The sequence below is a fragment of the Octopus bimaculoides genome, chromosome 1, assembly GCF_046866305.1.
Source record: "Octopus bimaculoides isolate indiv1 chromosome 1, ASM4686630v1, whole genome shotgun sequence".
NCBI lineage: Eukaryota > Metazoa > Mollusca > Cephalopoda > Octopoda > Octopodidae > Octopus > Octopus bimaculoides.
The window spans coordinates 73,410,993-73,433,831 of NC_142928.1; the positions used below are offsets into that span (position 1 = coordinate 73,410,993).

A 22,839-nucleotide genomic window follows, 5' to 3' on the forward strand; every position below is an offset into this window, starting at 1 on the left:
AGAAGATATTGGAGGAGAGGGGAAAAAGATCTTGGCGTATAAGGTATACTCGATAAAAGAAAGAAGATTGGAACATGCGAAGTAGGAGGAAATTGAAAAGACTTTATGCTCGGTAATGAAAGAGGAAAAATATTTAGGAAGAGGAAATTCATACGGGACTATTGTTGTCCATTTTAGGACAGAGGAAATGGCAGGGCAACAGGTAGTGACTACGGCGAGAACAAAGTGGTCCTTCCAGGATTAGGGTAAACAGGACCCCGCCAGATATAAATGTGGCTTGGTTTGCAGCAGCAGTCCTCCTCGGAAATAAGGAGGAGGTGGTCGTCATCCAGGCTACAGAAATAGAAGGAACAAAATGGAAAGGCAAGACGCTAGACCTAATAGTTCAAGCGGAAGTGGAAACGCTGGAAGGACTCGTAGAAACGGTGTCGATCGGAGATACGATGCTAAGAGTGTGGGTGGATGGAAGAGTCCCTCGTTGTTTTAAATGTGGCCAGAAGGGCCACATTAGGGCACACTGTACCACACAGAAAACAACAGAAAGAGAAGAAAAGGAGCCAGAAAAAATACAGGAGGAGATATTGGAGGAAGTGCAGAGAAAGGAGGAAGTATGGACAGTAGCTGGGAAAAAGAGAAGGAAAGGACAGAACGAGATGGAACCCCAAACCGCCCACACCCACTCAGTCGCACCCTCTACCCGCAAACACCAAACCCACCCATTCTTCTCCTTTACAAAACAAAAAGAAAAAAGAAAACAAACAGACATCACAGGATTTACGAAAGCCCTCTCCCCGTGAGAATAATTATGTCTGTTTGTTGACAGAGGGGGCAGAAAAGGATTTGATTTATGAAGTTAAGAAGTGGCGAAATTTGTGAACATAGAGGGATACACAACCATTGTAGGCTGGCAATTGTGTGTACTGGTAACTCAAAGCCAAAAAGATGTGATATCCAAATACAAAAAAGGAGTTATACGCTGGAGACTACGCGGACTTAAAAAAAGTTACCGGATAGTACGAGGTACAAAGACTTAATAAAGGTGCATGGAGTGGACATATTAAGGGACACGCCCTATAAATGGTAAAAGGAAGAAACGAGGCTGCTTGCTGGGGCAAGTAGTTCATTTTCATATTCATTTCATTGTTATCATGCATGTACATCATACGTTTTTAATTTTAATTTTTATATTCATTTAATTGTCTGTGTTATTTTTGTATGTCCCCACATGTGTTGTACTAATATCTGTGTAAACTCTTTATGGGAAATAAAGAAATAAGAATCGTTAGCATGCCAGGTAAAATCCTTAGCGACATTTCTTCCGTCTTTATGTTCTGAGTTCAAAACCTGCCATGGTCAAGTTTGTCGTTCATCCTTTCGGGGTGGACAAAATACGTACCCTCCGAGCACTGAGGTCGGTATGAACGATTATCCCCCGGCCCCATAATTGCTGGCCCTCTACCAACTTTGGAACCAATATATTAACAGCGAAATTATTGTTGCATCTGTATCACAATAGCTAATCATTAGCCAGTTAGATAGGATAACAAGGTCAAAAATATACTTCTAAGTATATTTCTACAATGTAAGCGGTATCTAGAATTCTTAAATTCAACGCGCGTGTCTGCATCCGTATATATAGAGATGTGCCATACATTCGAAAACTAATGGTATATTTGAAATCGTGCTTGAAATATGCAGAGAATTTTTTAAAATTATTTTTTGCTAGTGTTATAGATTCGTTTAGAATCAATAACACTGCAACAATATTTAATATCATTTCATTTTCTTTCTTTTTTTTTTTGTATTAAATTTTTTTTTTTTCGCAGGTGTCTTCACATGTGGCCCTGCTCCGGTTAAAGGTATAAGGGAAGGCGATCTCCATTTAGGATATGACACAAAATTCCTGTTTTCTGAAATCCATGGAGACCGTGTTCACTGGGTGTTGGATTCTATGGGAAATATGACACCCTTTGCTGTCGAGAAGAATGCTGTCGGTCGTTCTATCAGCACGAAAGCAGTAAATACAATTTCTAGGGATGATTTGACTCAACATTACAAGTATCCGGACGGTGAGTTCTTATTACTAAGTGCAAGCACACCGCTCTCTCTCTCTCTCTCTCTCTCTCTCTCTCTCTCTCTCTCTCTCTCTCTCTCTCTCTCTCTCTCTTTGTCTCCTCTCTCTCTCTCTCTCTCTCTCTCTCTCTCTCTTTCTCTCCTCTCTCTCTCTCTCTCTCTCTCTCTCTTTCTCTCCTCTCTCTCTCTCTCGTGATTTTTTTTCTTCTTGATTAACGTATTATATACCGTATCACAGTAATAAATACTAACATTGGGAAGAAAAATGGAAAAAAGAAAATAAAGTTAAATAGTCTTATCTCATGAATCATCAATTCCTATTCTTCTGGGAATACTGTAGCATTTGCTATTATGTTTAGATGAATGAGATTCTGTTTCTACTTGGACGGCAGCCAGTCTGCTATTTGATGCAATCCTAAAACGCACTGGCACTTCTGAATCTCTCTTCTATATGCAAAGGTACATGTTATTGAGGTACACAACATAAGCTAATAGTTTAGACACAGTTGTTACTATTTTTTTTTATAATACAAGCTTGTAATTTCTAACGTAAATGAAATTTGAGTGGTAGTTGATCTGAGCTACATTATCTGCAAGGATTACTTATAGATTAATGGCATTGAAGATTTGTCAGAATGGAAGTATTTCAATAAAGTTGGTATTAAATTATTGTTTAGCTCTCGGTCAGCCCTGTTTAATCAGGGCTGACCGAGATATAAATAGCAAAGGCTTTCCTGAACATCCCGCCTTTACTTCAGACAAAATACATTTAATGTACCTTTCCTTTTTACAAAATGGTAAGAAGGGATTTGAGAGAGATTTAGCTGCTGTTTATAGTCGTCTGGTGTAGAAGTGCAATGGCCCAGTGGTTAGGGCAGCGGACTCGCGGTCATAGGATCGCAGTTTCGATTCCCAGACCGGGCGTTGTGAGTGTTTATTGAACGAAAACACCTAAAGCTCCACGAGGCACCGGCAGGGGATGGTGGCGAACCCTGCTGTACTCTTTCACCACAACTTTCTCTCACTCTTTCTTCCTGTTTCTGTTGTCCCTGTAATTCAAAGGGTCAGCCTTGTCACACTGTGTCATGCTGAATATCCCCTAGAACTACGTTAAGAGTACACGTGTCTGTGGAGTGCTCAACCACTTGCACGTTAATTTCACGAGCAGGCTGTTCCGTTGATCGGATCAACTGGAACCATCGACATCGTAAGCGACGGAGTGCCAACAATAGTCGTCTGAGAGTCTATTTGACACTCCCTTCTAGGCTCGTATAAAGTGGCTTTTCTTTGATATACTCGCTTCATATAAATCAAGCACAAATGATCTGAATCTTTTAACTTTGAAATTCTCTTTACTTCGTTAACAGGTAGCCCTGAGCTAGCAGTTTGCATGGAGAAAGCTCAAAAACACGCACTACGATCTCTACCCGAAATTCCTGCCCCGAGCAAAAGTGACATTGACTTTACGTTTACAGGAGAGGGATATCGAACTGGGGATGTTAGTGCGTCTCTTCGAATCAAAAATAACTCGGCTTCTTCTCGCATTATCTCTGTACACTTATGTGCAGCAGCTGCATATTATACCGGTGTGCCAGCGAATGATTTAAAAGAAAATTCCAACAATGCACAGCTTGAACCACATGCAGGTTTGTAGTAATCCGTGAATATTATTTTTTGGGTTTATTCCTTACCGCTATTTCATCATTGTTATCACTATTTATCAGCAGTTAGTGGAAGACAAAGCTCTCGACAAAATGTGTTGTAATATTTAGCTGTAATATTCAGTCTTTTGACATTCTTTAATTCAAATTCCACCGAGTTTCATTTTGGGCTTCAGTCTTCTGAATGTCGATAAAATATGTATTATTCAGGTGGAACTGGTTTAGACGAATATTCCTGCCTACGAAACATGTAACTTTATGGGTATATTATAAATCATAAATATTTATTTTATTCTCAGTGATATAATTATTTACAATAAAATATTTGAAATTATTCAAGACTATATCTAAATAAAGACGCGTTCTGACTGAGAAAATAGTTATATGTTTAAGCCAGAGACTCATCTCTGCGAGCCTCAGTTTATAGGCAATATCGAACAATAAATCTTTTAGAAACATTCTTATGATTCATCGTTAGGTGGCAGAGGGAAAAAAAGCAGTATTTCACTCCATGTCAAAATATCGACTTCTTGCCGACATTATACTCATACACACAACAAAGCACAACACGACACAATACAATACAATACAACACACACTTTCTATCAAATACGATTACGAACATCATTTTTGGATTTTATGATGACAATTTTTCACAATACTCAATTTGCAACTTCGATTATAGAGGGGTCATGTAAAAAAAAAACTGGTTGGAGATGCTAGGTGCAACTCTGCATCTATGCCTTTTTTCCCTTCTCTCTTGGTAGCTGAGTGTGTTTCTTCGCCAAAGTTTCAATCCTCCACTCCAGTAGTGAGATCAATGTGAATGTCGAGCAATGTGGTCTTCCATTTTTGACAAATGGATGTGGCTCCGCTTCAGACAATTTCTTCAGTTGTCTTTTAACCACTCCTCTGATGCACTAACCGGGCAATGTGACTGGTTTAAAACGATCCTACGGGGAAGAGGTGAGTTAATCATGCACATTATGTGTTTGGAAACAATATGGGTTCACAGCTGCTTTTTACGCTGTTTTGATGCATATCTGTGTAATTGTATCTCGTCAGGTAATTGAAAAGATCTTCTGTAGTTCCTGAATGCTTCGATCTTTATGACCTGGCTGCATCTGATCTTTACATCACTCCCACAAAGCAGAAGCAGATGGCAACAGACTGGCATTTAGATGAAAATCTTGATTTGGAGGCTGTGAATCATGAAGGTAGCAGATGACAAGTATATCACAGAATTCCTCCATAACTGTGTATCTATTAGATTAGAATGGCTTAAAAGCAACTTCCGCTTTTGCTAATGAGTTTTTCAATAAAGATGTGCCATCTGATGACCTAACAGGTGACATGGAGCAAATCTCGGCGTTATAAAGAATCTTCATCACATCGTAGAAATTTCCTATATTATGCTTGTCTGCAAGCATCTAGATTTCTTCACCTTTTGCAATCCATCATTCATTTTTCAGGATCTAATGGATGAATTGAACTTCACTCCAAAGAGTTAACTATTGCTTTTTAAAGTTTATAACGGGGGATAATCCAGGTTTGCTCTGTGGGCTTTATGCTTTTGTGCATGTCACTGAGGTGCCTGCCGATTGTACAAGCACTTCCATCGAGATAATCCTTTCTAATATAAGCACAATGCCTGAAATTTGGGGGAGGGGAATAGTCGATTATATCGACCCCAGTGTTCAACAGGTACTTATTTTGTCGACCATGAAAAGTAAAGTCGATTTCGGTGGAATTTGAACTTAGAACGTAGTGACGGGCGAAGTACACCTAATCATTTCGTCCAGCGTGCTAACGATTCTGCCAGCTCACCGCCTTAGCTCTCATCAAATTATGTTAATGCATTTGAATCTTTCAATCGACAATTTCGGCAGAAATGTTCCCGCGAATTGGTCGTTTTTGCTTGTTTTCGCGTACAACTTCACATTTGCATATGTTTTCACTACAGATCTAAAAATAAAGCATTCCTTATATAGACAAATACATAGAGGAATGTCTAATGTCTTCATATGCAATTTGATAAAGTAATGCATGTCTATAGTGTTTAAACAACCCAAAATGTTGTCAAAATCATTTTAGTAAGGAATATCTCTGATGGTGTAATACCGCAATTAGTCTGAATTAAATCATTTAAATTATGCCCTGCCTCTACAGCGAAAAGCCCAATTTTTATAAGACAAGCTTGTGTGTGTGTGTGTGTGTGTGTGTGTGTGATGGGATAAAATGTCAACTGGGGATGTAAGATCTAGCATTTAGAAAGATCGCAATGATTTCTACCGTGTTGTTCATTCGTAAGAATGAGAAAGCACAGTACTGTTGTAATGTTTCTTGAGATCTCAATAGAAAGACAGATAGCTGCATGCATTATAGTATTGCTGAACGAAACTACGTGCTTTACACGGAAGAAACACATTACGTAACATGTTAAGATTGTATCTGGGTGCATTAACTTCAAAACTCTTGCAGTTTCGTATCTAAATTAATTTATAAGGCATTTAGATGAGTTTCTGATAAATGCCTTCAAGACATTTTAAATACATTCGTCCGAAAATTGAAACGGTATCAAACGGCTATTATTTACCGTATTTACATGCACTAAATACTGTCGTATGACAGTTTGTAAATTACTCTCCCATTTTAGTGTATGCAACCCTTTTAAAGTCTGAGTCTAACTCGCGCATTATACATTCCCACATAATTTGAGGCCATCTGTCATTATCATTATGATTAATCTTTATAAGGGCAGCAGAGTGAATTAAAGAGTCGAGGGTTAGACTTAATAGATTTTAGCATTAAGTTTCGTCCAACGAAGTTCAGTTTGTCTTTCATCTCTCCGGGATCGATGTAATTGGTATCAGCTGGCTATACAAGTAATTTGAGTTCTCTAATAACGCTACCACTAATAGTAGTGGTTATAGCAGTGTTAGTAATAATAATATGGGTAGTAGTGGTAGTAGTAGTAGTATATGAAACAGGATAAGGAAGAAACAGGTGGTGGAGGAGAAAGAAGAGATTACATGGCAGCGCATCTAAAAGTTGGTACAAAGTTGAATCAACTTTAATGCATGATGTTGCCTACAACCGATATGGTAAACTGGGGAGAGATGAAGGATAAAATTTATTCCGACAGAATTCGAACTCAGAACGTCTACACGCTCGAGTAAAATCTACTTTGGAATAGTGTTCATATTTGCAGGGTATTTTTGCTCATGCATATATTAAGAATGGACTTCAATCATAAGAACACTATTCGACTTCTTGAAAGGCAAAGTCGACCTCGGCGGAATTTGAACTCAGAACGTAAAGACAGACGAAATACCGCTATGCATTTCGCCCAGCATGCTAACATTTCTTCTTTTTTATTGTCCACAAGGAGCTAAAGATAGAGGGGACAAACAAGGACAGACAAAGAGATTAAGTCGATTACATCGAACCCAGTGCGTAACTGGTACTTAATTTATCGACCCCGAAAGGATGAAAGGCAAAGTCGACCTCGGTGGAATTTGAACTCAGAAGGTAACGGCAGACGAAATACCGCCAAGCATTTCGCCCGGCGCGCTAACGTTTCTGCCAGCTCACCGCCTTGGTACTTATTTCATTGATTCCGAAAGGGAGAAAGGCAAAGTTGGCCTCGGTGGAATTTGAACTGGGAACGTGAAGATAGGCGAAATGTTTCTAAAACTTTCACCCGATGTGTTAATTATTCTACCAGTTGGCCAAGAGCAGTGGAATAGGAGAGTATGACAGTAGACTGGCAGAATCGGCAGAGTCTTTCATTTTCTGACTTTGCTTTTTATCTCTCCGAGTTTGATTCAATAATACCAGTCAGGTATTTGTTGTCGTTTGTCGATGTAACTGATTATTCACTTCCCCAAAATATGTGACCATGTATCAAAATCGAAAATCTATGATTGACTATTGAGACATTCGGTGTATAAAAATCCATTGTGTATATATATATATATATATATATATATATATATCTTTTACTCTTTTACTTCTTTCAGTCATTTGACTGTGGCCATGCTGGAGCAGCGCCTTTAGTCGAGCAAATCGATTCCAGGACTTATTCTTTGTAAGCCCGGTACTTATTCTATCGGTCTCTTTTGCCGAACCGCTAGATTAGAGGGGGCGTAAACATACCACTATCGGTTCTCAAGCGATGTTGGGGGGACAAACACAGACACACAAACATATACACACACATACATATTTATAAACATATATACGACGGGTTTCTTTCAGTTTCCGTCTACCAAATCCACTCACAAGGCTTTGGTCGGCCCGAGGCTATAGTAGAAGACACTTGCCCAAGGTGCCACGCAGTGAGAATGAACCCGGAACCATGTGGTTCGTAAGCAAGCTACTTACCACACATCCACGACCACCGCTGTTGTCATCTGCGGTTGTTTTTAGCATACGGCAGAGAGAAATAGAGTTTAAGAAATAAAAGTGGGGGGGGGGAGAAATTTCCCTCAAGGGGAGAGAATAGCTGAGAGATGTTTCTTTTATATATACCTATTTTAGTATGCTTCTATATAACCCATTCTTATTTGTCTTTATTTATTTATTTATTTGCAAGTAGAGGCAGATAAATTTAAATTTACTTTGTTCTAAATTGGAACTTATCAACGCAATACAACATGGGATAAAACTACATGATCATTTAAAACATTTAGGAACTACATAAACGATCGACTTTACTTTTCTTCTTTTTCTTAAAAAAATGGTGGAGAAAAGCTGTGAGAGAAGGGGGGCATTAAAAGCCCCTAAGTCACTTACAATGGAGATGTATGCATGTATGTATGTGTATATATATGTATGTGTGTGTATAGTCTTTAGTGAAGGCGCATTGCTCAGTGGTTAAAGCGTCGAGCTTACGATCGTGAGGTTGTGAGTTCGATTCCTGGACCGGGCTGCGTGTTGTGTTCTTGAGCAAGACACTTTATTTCACGTTGCTCTAGTTAACTCAGCTGTAGAAATGAGTTGCGACATCACTAGTGCAAAGATGTATCGGCCTTTGCCTTTCCCTTGAGAGGAGGCTGGTATGTATGGGCGACTGCCGGCCTTCCATAAACAAGTTTGCCCAGACCTGTGCCTCGGCGGGTAACCTTCTAGGTGCAACCCCATGGTCATTCATGACAGAAGGGGGTCTCCTCCTCCTCATAGTCTTTAAACTTTTACTAGAAGAAGAATGACAGTGACTTCAATGTTTCAACAGGCTAGCATTCGTTAGACTGTCTGACGAACGCTAACAGGCTGAAACTTTGAATTCTTTGTCATACCTCTTCATGTATCATTAATAAACATGTATTCTAATTAAAAGTATTGAGTAATCCTTCAGCTTAATATTCAATTACTTGTACATACAACTTAGCACACACACACACACATTATAATATATAATTCATTAAATATAATATTTCTTCCAGAAACTGTTGTCAGTCTGTCATTGAAATGCAATGAATATGTCAACAATCGGGATCCTGACGCCCATATTGTGATGTACTGCAAAGCAATAGTGAAAGAGACGAACCAAAGATACATCACTAGGGAAACATTCTGGCTGGACAAACCGCATTTAGATCTAAAGGTCAGTACACTTTAATTATTATTTCTTTTCTTTGTTTATTTTTCTTCAAGTTTCAGTCGTTGGACTGCGGCCATGCTGAGGCACTGTCTTTAAGTTTTAATGAATTTTTTTAAAGTCTGATATTTATTCTATCTGCTTCTTTAACCGAGTGACATGGAAATAAACAACCCAACACCGGTTACCAAGCTGTGTGGAGACAAACAGAAAAACACGTGCATGCACACGCACATACATATACATATATGTATGTATTTATATATATACGTATGTCTATATGTGGTGTGCATGTATATATACATATATATAACGGGCTTCCACATAGTTCCCGTAAAACATATTCACCTCATTAAGCATTAGTCGTTCCGGGGCTACAGTAGAAGACACCTACCCACGGTGCCGCACTGTGAGATTGAACACCAAACTACACTGCTGCAAAGCGGATTTCTTAATTACACACCTATTCCGGCGGTTATATATCATTATTATTATCAATAATATTAATATGCCAATTTGTTCTTTTTTGCACGTACCCGTCGAGTGTGTCACACTTACTTCAAAGAAGAAGTGAGTAGCAAAGCGAGAGAGAGGAGGACAGAGGAAGTGAAAGAGAAAGTGAGAGAGACAGTAGAGACATAGATCCAAAGAAAAGTTGACAGCAAATATTGGATGTCGCATTCACTTTTCATTCCCACACGAGGATAAAATTAACTCGCAAGTGGATGTGTACTCCACAGACATGCATATCATTAACGTAGTTCTCAAGGAGATTCAGCCTCACACAGAATATGACAAGGCCCCTTTGAATTTCAGCTACAACTTATTTTGACCAGCTGAGTGGACTGGAGCAAGTGGTTGGAAGAAAACGATAAAAGATCCGATATAGGGGCAGGGAAATCTTTGTAGACGTTAGGGTCACTATGGGTGTTAATCCTGTCCTAATAGCGGTATTTGTGGGTCTCATAGATCTGGAGGTTAACCCCCCCCCCCCTCCCCGGTAAATACCGATGCGCAGGCTGTTGTCAAACTGAGCGTAAGTCGAGGGAAAATACACGACGGAATAGCGATTATTTTGTCTTAGTTTTCATTGCTTATACTAAACACATGAAAATTTTGCCTTACGATATAGAACATTTCCTTTTCTTTCACTCTTTTAAAAACGGCATTCCGTCGGTTACGACGACGAGGTTCCTGTTTATCTGATCAACGAAAAGTTTGCTCGTAAAATTAACGCGCAAGTGGCTGAGTACTCCACAGACATGCATACCATAAGGTAGTTCTCATGGACATTCAGCCTTGCACAGAATGTGACAAGGATGACTCTTTTGAATTACAGCTACAACTCATTTTTGTCAGTTGAGTGGACTGCAACAAGGTGAAGTAGAGTACCTTGCTCAAAAACACAGCGCACCGCAGGGAATCGTACTCATGACTATACGATCGTGGGCCGAATACCCCTAACCACTGAGCCACGCACCTTCACTCTCTTAATCGTAGATAAAAGGAGTGAAGCGATAGAGACAGGGAAAGGAGAGCCTCAGTCATATGCAATGACAATTAGACTGAAATATGATCGATCTTTTCTAGCTTTACTTTTAACAATGAAGAAGAGGGGAAGACATTTAGTAATGAATACAGGGAAAGTCTTTCAGGTGTTTACGCTTTTATTCTGGGAGTTCTAGAACGACCGACTGTTAATTCTCTCTTCTTTCCCCAACCCACGGTACTTATTCGCCTTTCATAGTTCTTCATGTCTTTTAGTTGGGGGAGGAAGACCATGTTTTTGGGGGAATTTTTTTCAGGCACGTTTAACGTTTTCTCTATAAACTACAAACAAACCCCACTCCTTTCCTTTTTTTTTCATACAAAAACTAATGCAAATTTCGAACGGGGCATAGCTGTGAAAAGAGCCCAGAAAAATGGGTAATACCCCCTACAAAATGGGTGGCGGAGAAAAGTTGCCAACAGGTGGCTACATGAAATTCAAATCTATACTTTAAAGTGTGTCTTCTACTATAGCCTCGGGCCGACCAAAGCCTCGTGAGTGAATTTGGTAGACGGAAATTGAATATATATATATATATATATATATATATATATATATATATACATATATATATATATATATATATATATATATATATATATATATATATATATATATATATATATATATATATACGTTTATATATTCGTTTTGCAAGATTCTTGATGTGAAATCGTGTGTCGAAACAGATATTGTTGTATTTGGGGATGGTCATGTTGCCAGTTTAGCCAATAAAAACACATGCGCTATATATTTGAGTTAATTTGCTTCGGCTTTATTTTATTTTTTACATTAATCGTATTTCAACCAGAGTTCTTTCGTCACACTTCTGTGACCTCATCAGTGGTCCTTTGCATTCTTCTTTCTTCTTTGATAGGCGTCTGTGGAAACAACACAATATATCTTCACAAATTAAAGTTAAGGCATATAACACACACGTCCTCCCATCTTTGCTAGATGGAAGTGAGGCATGGGTTGTTTACCGTTGGGAGGAAAGGCAACTGGAACGTTATCATCAATACTGTCTGAGAAAAAATTGGGAGATAACCTGGAAAATGGCCATTAGTAATGTGGAGGTGCTTGAGAGAAATGGCAATAGAAGTATAGCGTCAATGATTTTGAAAAGACGTTTGAGGTGGGGGGACATTTGGTAAGGATGAGTCATGAGCGACTGCCCAAGCAGCTATTGTATGGTGAGCTGGAAGATGGCAGGAGACCAGCGCATAAGCCTAAACTAAGGTTTAAGGATTGCCTTACAAATGCTCTGATGCAGACAGGAATTGCAGCTGGTAATTGGGAGAGGGAGGCACAAGACCACGATGGATGGAGGAAGATAGTACATGATGGTTGTTCAAGGTTTTAGAAGGAGAGAATGAAATATGAGAGAATTAGGAGGGGGCTTAGATGGGGGAAACATGTGGAAAGTGAGAGAGTGTTGCTTTTTATGTGTGTGGTTTGTGGGAGAAGGTGTTTGAATCGTGCAGAGCTGGTGAGCCATCAAAAATCTCACGGGAATCGACCCATGATAAACAGTGATGTGGCTATTAATCTTCACAACAGAACATGTGTAAAATATGGAATGGTGTGCCTCTCAGTTGGAGGTCTAAAAGGACGTGTTAAGAGAGTGCCAGTTGTCTAGTATGCAATAAAATGTGCAAAAGCTTGGCTGGGCTTAAAAATAATATAGGGACATCACATGGCAACAATAATGAATCATTTCACTAAATCTTCTTGGCAATGGCTTTTCTCGTGTAACAAGGGTGCAGCTACGATATGTATGTATGTATGTATGTATGCATATATATATATATATATATATATATATATATATATGTATGTATATATATGTATGTATATATATATATATATATATATATATATATATATATATATATATAGGTATGTATACATATGTATGTATGTATATATGTATGCATACGTATACATATATGTATGGGTAAGTATACATATATGCATGTATGTATTGTATATGTATACGTATATGCTTGTATGTATGTGCATACGTATGTGCATGCATGTATGTGTATATGTATATGCATGTATGTGTATGTGTGTATATACATGCATGTGTATGTATATATATGTGTGTGTATATGTACATGTCTGCATGTATATATGTGTGTGTGTATGTATATGTCTGTATGTATGTGTGTACATATATGTGTAAGTATATATATATATATATGTGTGTGTGTGTGTATCTGTATGTGTATGTATATACATATATAAAGTATTATATTATCTAGTAGTATCTAGTGTATATTATCTAGTACATATTTTCCTAATTGTCAATTTTTTTCTAAAAGCAAATGTCTTTGATGCAATTATAATAATGGAATTCATGGAAGTTATATGAATCACCGTGATGCGTCACTTGAAAGTTAACAGAGTTTGTGGAAATTTTGAATACATGCTACAAATACACACGTGTTATGTCATTACTTAAAAATTTCCTAAGTGTTAAAATTTCAATGAATTCAAACACACAGAAAGATTGGCGACGATAAACTAAAATTTCTTTTATCCTATAATTACTTTTACTTCGTTTTCATTTCAGTCTGACACAAGGGTTCCTATCGGAAAAGCTTTTGATGTTCTTGTTAAGTTCACCAATACATTGACTATTCCATTGACTGGAGGCCATTTGAATATCGAAGGACCTGGAATGCAAAGAGTGCCTTCAATTAAAATAAAGTAAGTAGAAAGACTAAATTTAATTTTGAACAGATAGTTTGAATGTATTGTTTATATATTTCAAAAATATATATTGGATTCAAGTTTTGACACAAGACCAGTAATTTCGAGAAAGTAGTTAAGTCGATTACATCGACTCTAGATTTCAACTGATATTTATTTTATTGACAACGAAAGGATAAAAGGCAAAGTTGACTTCGGCAGAATTTGAACTCAGTACATAAAGACGGGAGATATGCTGCTAAGCATTTTGCTCAGCGTGGTAACAATTCTACCTGCTTGCTACTTTATTTTGCAAGAGTACATATTAAATAAACAGAAATTAAATAATAATCCGAATATTTTTATGCGTAAATTATGGCTTTATGTATATAGATAGATGATTTGGGGATGGTATGATGTTGAAGAGTACCCCAATCAAATCAACCCATTTCAAACAAAAATTAACTCAGGTCGCACATCTCGTTGTCAGCGAGTTTACCACATCACCATCAAGTCTGTAGTAGTGGTGGTGATGGTACTGTGTTGGTGGTAGTAGTTGTATTGTTGGAGGTGGTGGTGGTGGTGGTAGTAGTAGTAGCAGCAGCAGCAGCAGTAGCAACAGCTAGACGAAGAGAATAAATTATTACTTAGAATCTCTGACCGGATCTGTGGTAGAGAAGAACATCCCACATCTTCCCAGTGCACTAACTCACAGACTCCTTATTGTTGATGAATGACACTGTGGATGAGGAGATTTCGTTAGTCTCCACTTCCAGTGTGGCCATCTATGTAGATATGACTGATGGTGTTATGAAAGTAGAAGTAACCCCACCAGAAGAGACAGTTTTCACTTCAAAGGCCTGCTGGTGTTACTACTTAAGCTGATATTTGCCACAACCTTTTTTATTGCTTTTCCTCTTCTGGTTACACGACCTTCAAATATATTTTATTGCCATGATCATACGGACTGTATCTTCTGTTTTACATAGCCACTATATCTGACCTTTAAGGCGGCGAGCTGGCGGAGTCGCTGCCGCGCCGGGAAAATGCCTAGCGCCATTTCTTCTGACTTTACGTTCTGAATTCAAATACCGCCGGAGTAGACTTTAACTTTCATCTTTTAGGAATCGATAAAATGAGTATCAGTTGAACACTGGGGTCGATGTAATAATCAACTTATCTCCTCCTCCCGAATTTGCTGGCCTCGTGCCAAAATCTGAAATCAATATAACTGCCCTCTTATACTTTCCTATGATTTCTCATAAGTCTTGGATAGCTTTTTGATCTTCGGAGAACATTTGGATCTGTATGTTCATGCAGAGCCTAGTCAAGGGTCCGTACTATTGCATGTCGCTTTTGTTCTAACTATCTGCTTCCAGTTGGCACGAAGATAACAAAGAATCAAATGTCAAAGTTGGCAACGAAATCTTTGATCTTCATCCTTGTGTTTTTCTTGCCCATTTACTGTGCTAACATTCTGCAGTCTTGCGTGTAGCACATAACCTCTGCCTGTCGTTGTATCTCACCCTTAGTTTTAAGTATCAAGAACAAGCTTCTATATAATCAGTACAGTTCGAAGAAGCACACAACTAGTCACACATAGATTACAGTACCCTCCAACTTCACTTTCGAGAGCATATAGAAACCCATTCTGTATTTTCCAAAACCAAAGGTATGTCACTTTCTTCCTTGTCATTTCTAGCGTAAATTTTACGAACAAGAAGATACTGTCTTTTGTGATATATTCTGTAACACTTTTTTAACTTGGAATTGGCACATATAGCACTCTTTACACAGGAATTTCATATTGTCTCGCTCGTATAACATTAACAGTTGCTTGTTTTTGTTTTCTTATGCATATTCTTTAGCTTTTAAGTGTGTTTTAGACAGCTATTTTGATATCCCAAATCACCAACCATCTTTAACATTTTTGTTGAGGAGAAAGTATTTTGCTTTGGTTTCCATAGTAAATACTACCTCACATTTCTTAAATGTGAAGTCAGTTTGCTAATAAAACTGATAGATAAATAAATACATACATACATATATAATACATACATACGTACGTACGTATGAATGTATGTACATGTATATGTGAGTATGTATGTTCATATATGTTTCGTGAACGCAGATACGTATACATTTATCATAGAATAAATCAGAATATTCGAGACAATTGCTGGTATCTGTCATCTATTTCTATGTTTTGTGTTTTTATTGTTGCTGATGTTTGTTGTTCTTCTTCTTCTTCTTCTTCTTCTTCTTCTTCTTCTTCTTCTTCTTCTTCTTCTTCTTCTTCTTCTTCTTCTTCTTCTTCTTCTTCTTCTTCTTCTTCTTCTCATCCTTGAATTCTTTTCTTTCTTCTTTTGTCTTTTCTTTATGTCATTCTTCGCTGACATTTAAATCTTCTGCGAGTGTTTCGCTTCTGTCGTTGACATTATATTTAACTTCTGCTGTCAGACAATTATTCGATAGCATATGTTGTTTTACCATTAACATCAGATTAATGATGTCAAACCAATCAATTGGTTTCTGCTCGGTGCTGGTTATTCGCTAAATTTCGCTTGTGTACATATTGTGTACACAAAGTGTGTGTGTGTGTGTGTGTGTGTGTGTGTGTGTGTGTGTGTGTGTGTGTGTGTGTGTGTGTGTGTGTGTGTGTTTATGGAGACTCATGTTTGTGTGATCAGCGTCTGTGCGGGGTCTTTCATGTTCAAGCATCTTATACGGTAACCATTCGTTAAAATGCTCAATATCACGGGCTACAACTTCTAATGTCAGCAATAATATACGGTTTTCTTCCCAATGTGCATCTCTTTCTTTGTTCATTCCCCCCACTCCCTCTCTCTCTCTCTCTTTCTCTATCTATCTTCCTCTTTCTCTCTCCTTTACCCTTTATTTACACTTATTTTATTTTCGTTTTTGTCGGTCCCCACTCTTCTACTTACTCGTAGTTTTTCAATACCTTTCTCTATTTTTCCAGATTTTCTTCATTCATTGCTTCATTTTCGTCCTGCTTAAACTACACATCAACATTGCTCTTAGCCTCTCTCTTCCTTTCTCTTTCTTTCTTTCTCTTCCCCTCTCTCTTTCTTTTTCTATATCTCCCTTTCTTTCTCTCTTTTCTCTCTCTCCTTCTCTCACTTTCCCCCTCTCTCCTATTTTTCCTGTATATTTATCTCACACTTGCACCGTCTTTCTCAGAAAGACATTCTTCATCTCTACCTCTCTCGTTTGGCTTTCTCTCTATATATTTCTTTCTTAAGCTTCTCATACTTTATCTGATAATATTTAATGTTCTATTCCTAATCTCTAACAATAAGGAAGTTAAGGCTGACCACGTTATAATCTATACTACATTATTGTATCTCGTGTGACATTTCCGTATGGAGGCATAAAGGTTATAACCCGAAACAAAGCTTACGTTATTCGTCTTTATCTTCACTCCTTCCTTCAAACATACTTCTGACATCATTCATATCCCTATTATCGAAATGTTGTGGATGATATCTCTGAAAACTGTTAGCTTGTTTAGTTCATGTGTCATACTTAACCTGAACGCACTTAACACTGGTTTCGCAGTTTTCGTAGTTAAGAGATGTTGATTAACATGAGATAATGCTATTTAACAAGTAAGAGATAAATTCTCATTGATTAGAGATCACGACTTGGTTTAATTCTAAGCTAAACTTATATCACCGTTAGCTGAGAAGCTTTGAGAAAATGCAAAACCGATAAAATCAATCTTCATTCCCTCTAACTCGTTCATTTTATTCTGAACATCATAGAGTTTAGCTTCTGATGAGCTGAGTTGGCGATACAGTTTCACTTCGTAGTTATAACAATTTACCTTTATCAACATTATTAATGGTCTTCAGAATACACTACACGCTAAAGAACTTCATTTTCTTTCCTCAGTTATTCTTTGTGTATCGTCCGCTGGTCTGAATATTAGTTTCAATTTTTGGCACAAGTCCAGCAAGTTTGAGTGAAGGGGTTAAGTTGATTACATCGACCCCAGTGCTCAGCTGGTACTTATTTTATCGACTCCGAAAGGATCAAAAACAAAGTCGACCTCGACAAAATTTGAATGCAGAGCGTAAAGACGGGCAAGATGCCGCTAGGACGCCAGGCGTTTTTCCCGGCGTGCTAGGGATCCAACCAGCTTGCCGCCTTCTTAGTCTAAATATTGTCTACATAGTGAGTGTAACTGAGTGCTTTTAACGTATAGGTACAGGCGTGGCTGTGTGATAAGAAGCTTGCTTACCAACCACATGGTTCCAGGTGCAGTCCCACTGCGTGGCACCTTGGACGAGCGTCTTCTACCAGAAGCCCGTTCTGTATATTTATGTGTGTGTGTGTGTGTGTGTGTGTCTTTGTGTCTGTGTTTTTGTCTCTCATCACTATCTGACAAACGATGGTGGGAGAGAATTCTGTCGACATCCAGTACTTGGCTATTACTTAGTCGACCATGGAGGAATAAAAGTTGAAGTTGACTTCATTTCAAGAGGAAAAGGTATGCAAGCTAAAAACCACGAGTCATTGAAGCCTGTCGGTTTAGTGGTTATGGTAACCGACTGCCCTTCGGTTGTTTTAAGCATATTGGAATTATATATAAGCAGTAAGTAGATGAATAAATACTGGAAGAGGTTCATATCTCTCTCTCCTTCTCTTTCTCTCTCTCTCTCTCTCTCTCTCTCTCTCTATCTCTCTCTCTCTCTCTCTCTCTCTCTCTCTCTTGCTTATTCGTCGAATCAGGCACGTTGCGCCGTAAGAAGAATCATAAGAGACAACCCACACCGTCCATTTCTCCAGAAATAGAGAAGGGTTGAGATCGAGTGGTTGAGCCCGTTTAAAAAGTGAACCCTTATACTGCACAGAAGAAGATCACATCGACCACAATGACAAATAAAAAAAAAAAGTAGTCTATCCTGACAATGTTCAGAAATGAAAGAGACTTTTGGTTTTCTAGTTCGACAGGAGTTAAATTAGTAAAAACTAAGAATGTGAAAAGTATAATTTCGTTTATGCATAAAACACGAGCAAGAGATTTCAATTGAAAAGAGTTATACGAAAATAACAAATAATAAACAATTGCAGCGTGGAAGGTGTTTATAAGCCATTTAAAATAACACACAAAAGCCGTCAGATTAAACTTCAACATTTAAATTTAATTTGTCAAAATATTTTCGTCGCTTTGAGACCGCGACCTATTCACTGACAAAATTATGTGCTGCAGAACAGGTCGCGGTCTCAAAGCGACGAAAATATTTTGACAAATTAAATTTAAATGTTGAAGTGAATCTGACGGCTTTTGTGTGTTATTTTAAATGGCTTATAAACACCTTCCACGCTGCAATTGTTTTCGTTCCAGCACACGATCTCAGATCAGGTCACTTGCTATGCAAGTACATCTCCGTAAAACAAATAATAAATTTTATGTATTATGTTATTTTTTCGTAACTGTATTTGCATTGTAATGTAGTTAGATGTCTAAAGTCGAATTTTTCCAGATTTCTATGACGTTTGAAGCTTTTGAGACTGATTTTATAAATAATCTTAATTTTGTGACTTTAAGAAAATACTCTCTTTATATATTACTTTATACATTTCCTTTTATATTTAAATTGATATGCAACATTAAAAATAACAGAAGTAATTATAACAAAAAATATTTACTTAACATGGACCGATGCTCTGATAAAAAAAAATGTTTGCTTAGTCCATAACATGAACAAGCGAAATAGACTGACCATAAGAGAAACATAGACTTCAGTTCAACGCTAGCGCCTCCGAAGGTCTATCTGTGACTTGTTGATAGACAGAAAAAGTCTGTGTCACAAGGATGCTAGAACGAAAATCGTATATCTAATGGTACGAGAGGGATGCTTACAATGAAAATATCTTTTCTCTTGGCACAACCAGTCATAAGAGTGACTTCAAATACATGGAGCGTAAGAGTTTGAGCATAATAATTTGATGCATCAAAATCTTACAGCTATATAAAGTATGCTCTTGCTGTCAGTCGTAAATTGTGAGGAGGGACACCAGTGGTCTGAAGAGAGTTGGCAGCACCGTTGACATCGATTGTAGGGTGAACTGGCGTGTATCATCAGAATTGGGTCGGTACCCGTTGGATGACAGTAAAATTAATATACTGCACAAAACCATTTTTGAGAGCCAGGATGTACACTCTTTAGGGTAAACTTTTCATTGAGGTATCTCAATAGTCTAGTTTACAAAAGTTTCACTTTAACTGGACAATGATGTCAATATTTAAAGAAAAATAGTTAAAGAATCAACAACAAATCTCAAGAAATGCAACTGTAATGTTATTCTAGCCACTCACAGAATTAGGGAATCTATGAGTGAATTTGTGAACGTAGCATCCAGAATCCCTAAAATGTCATCATGCAGAATATTCTTTCTAATTTTGGCACAAGGCCAGTAGTAATTTTGAGGGGAGGGAGAGAGTAGATTATATTTAGATGGTTCTTATTTTATCGATCCCAAAATGATGAAAGGCAAAGTCAGCCATGGTAGAAATTGAACTGAGAGCGTAAATAGCCGGAAGAAACGCCGCTAAGCATTTTGTCCGATGTGCTAACGATTGTGCCAGCTCACCGCCTTTATGCAGAATATTAATGCCGCCATTATTCAACAGGTACCAAACTTATTCAGTTGGTACAAGCCAGTTCAAACAATTATTGAGGTAACGGCGCTGCCAACTATCCAACCGCATGTCCCTCCTCACAAATTATAACATTATAACAAATATATTGCAACTGAAGTAAGGGCATTTATTACGTTGCTATGAGATTTTGATACGTCAAATATTTTATAACGCAAACAACTCACTGACAAATCTCTTATACTCCAAATGTTCGAAGTCACTATTATGATTTGGTGCCATGATCAATGTTTTCTTTTCGTGTATTCCTCGCATTCCATCAGACATGTATCTGTATGTACGTGTTAAATGCGCGCGTGCACATAAAGTATAAGCGAAAACTGATTTTCTTCTTGTGATTCTAATTTTCTGTTTTTTACATTTTCTTCTATTTTCTTTTTAGGAAAGCAATTGCGCCTGGTGAAGAATTCAGAGAAACGGTTCAACTGAAAGCTCGGCGTATAGGAAGAAAAGAAGTGATTGCCAATTTCTACTGCAAACAAATTGTGGACATCACAGGTGTTATTGAAGTAGATGTTGTGGAAGAATCAAAAGCCAGTTAAAATTACACCTGGCTGACAAGAATTAATTTTTCTAAGAATTAATACAAATACTATAAATGTTCACTTATGGAGAAATAAAGAAATATAAACCTACAACTACATCTTTTATAAATTATATATATATATATATATATATATATATATATATATATATATATATATATATATATATATATATATAAATATTCATTATATATTTATATATGTATATATATATATACATATTTTTTATATTTATATATAACAATGAATTTGATAATATATATAAATATATACACAAAAGTATATGTATGTATATATATATATGTATGTATATACACACAAATGAATAAATACAATTATATATTTATATTAAGTATATGTAATTATACATATCGACATAAATCATAAATTTATGAAGATTAATATATATATGTGTGTGTATGTATATATATATATATGTGTATGTGTGTGTGTGTATATGTATATATATATATATATATATATATATATATATATATATATATATATATATATACATGATATACATATTTGTATGTGTGTATATAAATTACCTAGGTAATAACTGTATTCTATTTCTTTTGTATATGCCTCTGTACTTTGGTTGCTGGAGATAAGCTGGGACAATTGTCGTGCTGTCGACGCCTATTGAAGTAGAAACACATTTCCACGACTGTCCTACTATTTCCAAAAAATAAACCTGTCCCTTTCCTTAATGGTTTGTCAGCTTTGGTGAAAAACTTGATTATTTTGATTCTCATAAAGTGCTGCTCTCATTTACTACAAGAAGTGGAAATAATCTTCAAGAATTTGTGTTGTGCAGCATTAGATAGAACAGTTTTTAACTTTGTTGCTCATATACTGCCAGTAACATTGCTCACTTTTGATTATGTATACATACATTATATTCGTATTTAAATGCATATTTCTGCGTCTATATATATATATATATATATATATATATATATATATATATATATCACATAAATCAAAAATATAGATGTTTATAAAATACATGTGTACATCTATAAATTAATTTATAATATATGCACAATAATATTCACACGCGCGTGCACACACACTCACACACGTACATTCACACAAACACACACACGCACACACACACACATATATATATACAACGTCATTTTGTATACAAAACTGAGCAAACGACGTGAGTATAAAATTCACATAATCTATAACGGATGCTATAAGAGGATATCTGAGATGATGATTATGAAAATAATATCAATAATATCAGTAATAATAAAATTGGAAGCAAATACAATTCCCATACAATTCCCTTCGGCATGATCATAATATATCTGCTTTAAAATTCACATCAAATTACCACCGCTTATACAAATACAATATCTAGCCATTTCGCTATGTCTGTCTGTCTGTCTGTCTCTCTCTCTCTCTCTCTCTCTCTCTCTCTCTCTCTCTCTCTCTCTCTCTCTCTCTCTCTCTCTATCTCTTAATATATGTGTGTGTGCGTGTATACGTATATTTTTACACGCACACACACGCACATGAACATACAGAAAATACAAAAAGGTCAGAACAGTGGATATAAATTTCATTCCGAAGAAGAATTCTTCATGATGTTAAATGTACTCGTCTCTTTGAACTTTTTGCTATATTATTTGCAGATGGGAAAAATCACAAGTTTCCTCAGTCTAGTGTATCTGTATATAGAAAATAGCACTACACAAACGTACTGGATTTTTAATATCAATATTATAGTAAAAGAACATTTAAAAAAAGCAAAACAAACTATGTACTTAGGTCACATACTTCCGTTTGTCTGCACATTGAAACACTCCGATGATAATAATAATAATAATGGCTTCAAATTTTAAAACATGGCCAGAAATTTCAGAGAAAGGGTTAAGTCGATTACATCGTTCCCAGTGCTCAACTGGTACTTATATTTTATCAGCCCCGAAAGGATGAAAGGCCAAGCTGACCTCAGAAGAATTTGAATTCAAAACGTAAAGGCTAACGGAATGCCGCTGAGCATT

General features: G+C 36.9%; 1 protein-coding gene across 6 annotated transcripts in view; it reads left to right on the plus strand.

Moving 5' to 3' along the window:
* The window catches only part of LOC106871880 (protein-glutamine gamma-glutamyltransferase K), a 426,022-nt gene extending 405,111 nt beyond the window's left edge, over positions 1 to 20,911 (plus strand). For all 6 annotated transcript variants that reach the window (XM_089352317.1, XM_052967482.2, XM_014918634.3 and 3 more), the window contains 5 exons: positions 1,827 to 2,069; positions 3,441 to 3,719; positions 9,182 to 9,342; positions 13,464 to 13,600; positions 20,656 to 20,911. In XM_089352317.1, coding sequence (XP_089208443.1) covers positions 1,827 to 2,069; positions 3,441 to 3,719; positions 9,182 to 9,342; positions 13,464 to 13,600; positions 20,656 to 20,815 — 980 coding nt within the window. In that variant the 3' untranslated portion in view covers positions 20,816 to 20,911. The remainder of the gene's footprint in view (positions 1 to 1,826; positions 2,070 to 3,440; positions 3,720 to 9,181; positions 9,343 to 13,463; positions 13,601 to 20,655) is intronic.
* Positions 20,912 to 22,839: the final 1,928 nt, after the last annotated feature.